Here is a 7,943-nt window from a genome sequence, read left to right as displayed (position 1 = left end):
AAATCTTCTCTGTTCTAGTTTGAACCCATTGTTCCTTGTCCTATCACTGTGTATCACCGAAAAGAGCCTGGCCCCCTTCACTTGACACCCACCCCTCAGCTATTGATAGACATTGATCAGATCCCCTCTCAGCCTTCTCTTCTCCAGACTAAACAGCCCCAGGGCTCTCAGTCTCTCTTCACAGGGGAGATGCTCAAGTCCCCTAAGCATCCTCGTGGCTTTAGTCACGTCCTACATATATGCAAGCACATCACTACTCTGCAGTCCTTGCTGCTCATATCCATTTCCATAAACTGTGAATTACAAACCTCAAAATGTCTATGGAAGGAATTTTTCCATCAGTCACGCAGTCAGTTCTCTCCTCGTGCCCACCTGCTCAAGGGTGAACTGATCACAGCCATGAACGTGGTGCCAGCTGTATGTCTGCCATTCCTGACCTATCACTCAGAGCCAATCAGTCAGGCATCTACTGGGTCTGAGTTAGCATTCCCTTTGCATACTTGCTTAACATTTTAAGCTCTAATTAGCTCCAATTCATGTCCAGCATTACCCTATTAATTCACACTAATACCTGAGATGACCTTTCTGACCTTTCAGATTAGCAAGCAAGACCAAGGAAAGTGCAAACAGTTCTTAAGAACAATAAACAAATGGTGTTGGCAAGCATCTTCAGTCTGAGCAATTTAAGGGTGTGTTGGTCAGAAATCTGGAGAAGTGCCCATGTTTGCAAAACATACAGAATTTTTTCATGGTGTGAAATACAGAGCGATTCCCTACTCTGGAAACCTTCCTGAGAACAGCAGAGGCTGTTGACCTTGCCTTAAGGGATTCACAGGTGACTTAATTTGTGGTGCTGTTAGGAAAAGGCCTATCTGCAGCAGCATTTCCATGTAGCATGAGACTGTTTCATATTTCTGGTTAAATTTTCATACTTAGATATCATTTGGCATTGATCTAAAATGGTTCAGTGTAGGTGCGAGTTCCAAGCAATGTTTGCACTTTCATCTTTATTTTTAATTCTATTTCAACAACTTCACACCCCTTCTCTGCCCCAAAGCAAAAATACTGAGGATAATAAACCTTTGAACGTTCCAATGGCAAGCTGAAGGTACAATGGCATCTCAGTAAACTGTCCTTCAATGGCAAGCAAATTGGAGATGGACACTAAATATATTTTCATAGATTCAGAGAGTAATATCAGTTCTGCTCAACTGCAGAACACACCTGAAAGCCTTTTTTAATGCCTCTCAAGAAAATAAGAGGTAGGACAAAGAGAGTTCCCCTACAACTGTGTAAACTCATTTGTTTGTTGTTTGATTTATTTATTTACTTACTTACTTATTTATTTTTCAAGTGGCATTTGAGTATAAAGTTATCCTGAAATCTAATCTTTTCAAACACCTGCCATGGCACTTGCCTAACTACATGCACACTTTGATAAATGTTGTGATTGATTTCCTAAGACAAGTTTAGGTGAACTCCAGTCTGTAAATAGTTTGAACTATGACACCCATTGGTTCCATTATTTCATAGAATCATAGACTGGCTTAGGTTGGAAGGGACCTTAGACCTCACCTACTCCAACCTCCCCACCATGGGCAGGCTAGGCTAGACTCAGCTCACTGTGTACTTCAACTTTTAGATATTACTTCTTTTACAGAGTTGAAGAACACAGCTATAAAAAGCCACTGTGAGGAATACAAAGGCCCATGGAAAATATGCAATTTATGATTGTAATATCTGGGTCAGACAGCAACAAAAGATAGCAAAGATTAAGGATTAAACATTGCATGAGGCATATGAATGGTGATGTGAAAATAATCTTGACTATAGCAATTGTAGGAAAAATTAGGAGGAGCTTAATTCTTGTGCATTAGTACAATAAATGCTTTGTTTCTTCATCTCTGGCTTTGAAGAGGTGGGGGAAGATGAGTAAAGTGTCAGTTTGAATTAATGTTTTGGCATAAACATTTATAGCTCACAGAAAATAATTGTATGACTCTTTAGGACTCAGCTAATTACTTACAAAATGCATTCTAAGTGTATTAACATAATTCTTTTATGGAAGCTTTGCCTGTCAGTAAATTAGTATTAAAATACTTGGGTTATAACAAATGCAAGGGAATAAACATTTCTAATCCCAGTGAGTGCTTATGAGAAATTTCCTTCCACTTGTTCCACTTACAGGGTCTACCATCAAGGCTCTTTCTTTGTCAGCCTTGACATATGATGCTTCTATTGCTTCAGGTTTCAGTAAAACTGTAAAGTAGAAATTCTTACTCATGGAAAACCATGACCTAACTCACCTATAGCACTTAGGACATGGCATGCAGTGAAGGCAGTGGTAGGTTTGATGGGAATTTCCAAATCCCTGGGTATGTAGTTTCTTTTGTTTGTTTCTTGGTTTGTTGTTTTTTGGTTGGGTTTTTTTTGACCAAAGAATACTTATAATAAACCAAAAGACACTGATTTGTAGGTTGCAAGCTCCAGATCTTGTTTATTTATAAAGCAATAAATATTAGAAGCACAAATAGATTGCACGGGTGTGTAAACAAACTGTACAATGACTGAGGAGTTCAGGAAGGGTTGCCAGAAGACTCCAAGAAGCATGTCGTCGTCATCCTGAGTAGGAAGTAAATTGAGAGGGGGAAGTGCTTAGAAGCACTTGCGGTGGACAATGGATGGGCCAGCTTCATCATACTCCTGTTTGCTGATCCACATCTGCTGGAAGGTGGACAGGGATGCCAGAATGGAGCCACCAATCCAGACAGAGTACTTGCGCTCAGGTGGGGCAATGATCTAAGGTGAAGAAAAGCAACAGAATCCTCATTTAACCTTTCTGAATAGCCAACCCACATCAGCCACGTAACAAGCCACTAGATGTTTCCCCAGGTAAAGAAAAGAACTTTTCTATGATATGAGTATTGATCTTCAGCTGCTGGTGCATGCAATATACCTTAAGAAAATCTATAACCATGTTTTCCTCTTTCCTAATGCTTGCTTCCAACCATTATAATTATTTGGATTAGGAGTCCATCTGCTTGTAGAGTTCTTCCTATATCCCAGTTTAACAACAGGGACATTTCCTCCAATTTTATCCATCTTTGAAAAGTAGAGAGTCAAATTCAGGGCGACCTTATTGCTGTCTACAACTACCTGAAAGGAGGTTGTAGACAGGTGGGGGTTGGTCTCTTCTCCCAGGCAACCAGCACCAGAACAAGAGGACACAGTCTCAAGCTGCGCCAGGGGAAGTTTAGGCTCGAGGTGAGGAGAAAGTTCTTCACAGAGAGAGTAATTGGCCATTGGAATGGGCTGCCTGGGAAGGTGGTGGAGTCACCATCCCTGGAGGCGTTCAGAAAAAGCTTGGATGTGGCACTTGGAGCCATGGTTTAGTTGCCAGGTGGTGTTAGATAGTAGGTGATAGGTAGGACTTGATGATCTCTGAGTTCTTTTCCAACCTGGCTGATTCTGTGATTCTGTGAAATTCCTTACCTTGATCTTCATAGTGCTAGGAGCAAGTGCAGTGATTTCCTTCTGCATGCGGTCAGCAATACCAGGGTACATTGTGGTACCTCCTGAGAGGACATTGTTGGCATACAGGTCCTTACGAATATCAATGTCACACTTCATGATACTGTTGTAGGTAGTTTCATGAATACCAGCAGATTCCATGCCTTGGAAAGGAAAAAAAAAAAAGACAGTAGAGCAGGAAATTACACAAGAGTTCTTTGTGCAAAGAGAGTTCTTTCTTTGTGCAAAGAGCTCTCCTCATCACTAATACGAGCTCTTTTTGTTGTAAAGTTGCTTACTGATTATTATATATTAAAGAAAACACATAAGAAAATGAGATTCTAGAACTAGCTTAGAAAATGAAATTTATTTGTTGGAAAAAATATCCTAATGCACGTGCAGAGGAATGATACTCAAAATGCACAGTAAGGGAAGAAGCAGACAAGACAAATTCTTTTAGCATATGGCAATGGCAGAAAGTTAGAACAGACAAATGATCCCTGGATGGTCTCTGGAGGTCCCTTACAACCATTCTGTGATTCTGTGAAATGAGTATCAAGTTATGCCAGAGTCTCACAAAAAAGTATTAGTTAACTATAGTAAAGACAGCAATAAAGACAATGAAACCAGTTGAAGTAGAACTAAAAAAAAATACAATAATAACTTTTGTCAGCCTACTCGAAATGCTATTTATAAAGATCAAGGCAAACATAAGCAAAACTCTGACCAAGAGGTTAGTGCTTGGTGGTGAGGAAGAAAAAAACAGCAGCACATGTTTGTGCATTCCAATTTATTAAATTTAACAGGTGCTTCCTGAAAGGGCTGACACTAGATCCACAGTGAGATGTCAGCTGACGAACAACTGCATTTATTACTCAGGACTTAGGAGCATTTGCTGTATCCATCAGCTGCCCTCACAAACAGCAAAACTTACCACGCTGGCCATGGCAATGTTTAGTTGCAGTGCACAGAAATATACTCACACCTTTCATTTGACTTTTTGCCTCTCCCAGATAATTTACTTCTTCATGGAGTCTGTTTTTTTTTTTAGAGTAAGCCTTACAAACACAGCAGTGAAAGCTGTTCTTGCTACCAGTGACATAAAGTCATAGAATGTTGGGAAGGATCCATAAGGATCTTTGAAGCCAGCTCCTTAATGATGATATTCTAACTGTACATTTTATCACTAAAAAAACTGTGACCCTAAAACCTGTGATCTAAAACCTGCAGCGAGAGCCCAGATCTCAGCTAATTACCAGCTGAGGTCACACACAAGCATAGCTTACAGGATCCAGAGGCTCTGACTCATTATTTTTTTTTTTTTGTTATGTTTGATTTCGTGCCAAATTTAGATGAGCAGGAAGAGTGGGACATGTCCTGCTTCATTGATACCTCCTACAGAGAGGAGAATTTCCTGGGAGCACTTACCGATAAAGGATGGCTGGAATAAGGTTTCAGGGCAGCGGAAACGCTCGTTACCGATTGTGATCACTTGGCCATCAGGCAATTCATAGCTCTTTTCCAGAGAGGAGGAAGAGGCAGCAGTAGCCATTTCATTCTCAAAGTCCAGTGCAACGTAGCACAGTTTCTCTTTGATGTCACGAACGATCTCGCGTTCAGCTGCAGGGATTCAAATCAAGGTTTGGATAAGCATGACACAAGAGGAAGGAGACGGGCCAAGAGAAGGGCAAAGCTGAAGCACTGACCTGTTGTCACAAAGGAATAGCCACGCTCTGTCAGGATCTTCATCAGGTAGTCAGTCAGATCCCTGCCAGCCAGATCCAGGCGCATGATGGCATGGGGCAAAGCATAGCCTTCATAAATAGGTACGTTGTGGGTAACGCCATCACCAGAGTCAAGCACGATACCTGTGGGAGAAACGTCAGAGAGCAGTTGGAATCACCCTTGGGCACAGTGAGAATCAATAAACACAGCCAAATGTTGGATTTTTCAGGCAGTGTAAAGGGGCATCACTCTGCTTTAGCCATAAAAATCTTGACTGTTCCTTCTGCTGCCTGGCTACTCCTTGTTGGTGTGATCTTCCCCCCCAACCAGCTGTTTGTACAGATTTTAAGCTAACCCATACCTGCAAGTCTTCCCACTGCTGCTTCACTGAGCATTAAGCACGTCTGCAATAGTGACCAATTGTGTTGGACTAATAATGGGCATTTTGGGGGCCCCAGTTTAAACCCTCAAATAGTGTAATTGTCGAGTAACTGCAGTATCTTCACAGGAACATCTCCTCATCTGCATCATGACCTGCAGGAGTCAGTCCCACAGTGCCTCTCCAAAAGCAATGCAGACAGGTCCACATTGTTCTTCCCACAGCCTCTTTTGTGCTGGCTTTTCTGCTGCTGTTATCATCAATGGCTACATGCTAAAAATATCTCATTTTCTGTAAACCTGAATGGGTTATGGCAGGGTTTTCTTCCTGTGTGGAGTGGGATGGAAGGAAAGTTCCTGAAAGGAAGTATCTCCAGGGTTTATTTTACCTGTTGTACGGCCAGAGGCATAGAGAGAGAGGACAGCCTGGATGGCCACATACATGGCAGGTACGTTGAAGGTCTCAAACATGATCTGGGTCATCTTTTCACGATTAGCTTTAGGGTTCAAAGGGGCTTCTGTGAGCAAGGTGGGGTGCTCCTCAGGGGCCACACGGAGTTCATTGTAGAAAGTGTGGTGCCAGATCTTTTCCATGTCATCCCAGTTGGTGATGATGCCGTGTTCAATGGGATATTTCAAAGTAAGGATACCTCTTTTGCTCTGAGCTTCATCACCCACGTAGGAGTCTTTTTGACCCATACCAACCATAACACCCTAAGAGAAGAAGATACAGAAAAGAGTTATTTGAGGAAGAGAACATCAGACATTTCCATCATAGATAACTATGCTATTTTCAAGAAAGGTACAGGCACTCACACATTAAAAGGTTGTGCAGGGGAATAATGAAGCATTATTAAAAGAAATAAATCAACAAAATGTGAAGGTTTCTTATGAAATCCTTTTTGTCCTTTAATCTTTCGAAAGAATTTTCCTCACTTTTTAAATGCACCTCATATTTTCAATTACTTCTTTCTGGTCCAAAAGTTTAACAGAAAGGAAAACTGCATAATATCTCAATGAGGAAGAGATATAGAAACACATACAAAGAGAGTCTCTAAACAGGAAGATAAAGACGGAAATATGTTTTCTAGTAAAGGAAGTTACTCCATACTTCTGTGGAGCCTCAGCAATAATTTATCCACAATAACAAAATACAAATCACAAATGCTTCAGGTTTTGTTTTGTTGGTGGTATTGGGGTTTTGTTTGTTTGCCTTTTTGTTTGCCTTTTTGTCTTTTTAAGGGCATTACAAACTTTTGCTGAGGAAGTTGTAGGAGAAAGTACTGCATTTCTGTGTACTAATTTAACTGTGACAAAAAGGAGAATGACATGGGGACAGGGAAAAGGAGTCTTAGAGAGCAGCATGAATGTAAGATCATTGATGGACAAAAGAAGGTGTTTGGTATGTGAAATGTTGGACAGGACAGGTGGGAAAGGCCTTAAACAAACTCCATCGTGAGCAGATTCAGCCAGTGGAGATGCCTGTGCACTATCATCAGAGGCAGGTCTGGCCCAGGGGATGGAGTGGACTGCAGCTTTGTAGGAAGCCAGGTTTAAGATCATTAGGAGAGAGAACAGGGAAGACAGTCAAGGGGAAAGTTGGAGAGTTAGAAATAGCTGGAGGAAAGGGAAAAAGTGATAGAAAGCGAGAATAAGGGCCAGCCAGACAGGGGAGATTAAGGAAACACTGGAGAGACCTGGAAACATGTCACTAGTACTACCACGAGAGGTGAGCAGAGGGATGGGCAGATACTCGGGATAGGACAAAAGAACTAAAGAGGGAAAGAGTGCGTAGAGGCGACTCCTGGAGAGCTGGGGAAGGCTTTGTCCTGCCCAGGTCCTGCCTCCGCAATTTACCTGGTGTCTTGGGCGGCCGACGATGGAAGGGAACACGGCTCTGGGGGCATCGTCTCCGGCAAAGCCCGCCTTGACCAGCCCTGAGCCGTTGTCGCACACCAGTGCGGTGGTCTCCTCGTCGTCACACATCTTCGGAGGGAGGCACGGATCTGAAACACAGCGCGGCAGCGTGTCCAGACCCCCGCGATCATCTCGGCTTGGCTGCCGGGCCCCGCCGAGACCCCCGAGCGAACCCTCTGCGCCCACCCGCCCGCCACCTGCGGCTGCGGCACACCGACCGCTGCCGGCGGCAGCGGGAAATTCGACTCGTCCCGGGAGGAAGCCGTTGGCTCAGCCACCCTTGTGGGCAGGGCTTTAAATGCGATCCGTCAGCCGCTTTCATCTCCCCGCTTTTACAGGCTTATGGGACGCTCATTATAGCATCGTTAGCGGTACCCTCAGGCCGCAGAGCTCGTCCCTGCCCAAAGCACTTC

General features: G+C 43.0%; 1 protein-coding gene across 1 annotated transcript in view; it reads right to left on the bottom strand.

Annotated features, from left to right (window-relative positions):
* Window positions 1–2,475: 2,475 nt before the first annotated feature.
* ACTC1 (actin alpha cardiac muscle 1) overlaps window positions 2,476–7,943 on the bottom strand; it is a 5,899-nt gene continuing 431 nt past the window's right edge. Inside the window, exons 2-7 of the mRNA XM_054400142.1 lie at window positions 7,471–7,619; window positions 6,003–6,327; window positions 5,217–5,378; window positions 4,939–5,130; window positions 3,493–3,674; window positions 2,476–2,799 (exon numbers count right to left, since the gene is read on the bottom strand). Coding sequence (XP_054256117.1) covers window positions 2,656–2,799; window positions 3,493–3,674; window positions 4,939–5,130; window positions 5,217–5,378; window positions 6,003–6,327; window positions 7,471–7,599 — 1,134 coding nt within the window. The 5' untranslated portion in view covers window positions 7,600–7,619 and the 3' untranslated portion in view covers window positions 2,476–2,655. The remainder of the gene's footprint in view (window positions 2,800–3,492; window positions 3,675–4,938; window positions 5,131–5,216; window positions 5,379–6,002; window positions 6,328–7,470; window positions 7,620–7,943) is intronic.

Source organism: Indicator indicator, chromosome 4, assembly GCF_027791375.1.
Source record: "Indicator indicator isolate 239-I01 chromosome 4, UM_Iind_1.1, whole genome shotgun sequence".
Classification (NCBI taxonomy): Eukaryota; Metazoa; Chordata; class Aves; order Piciformes; family Indicatoridae; genus Indicator; species Indicator indicator.
This window is presented reverse-complemented; position numbering and strand designations above follow the sequence as displayed.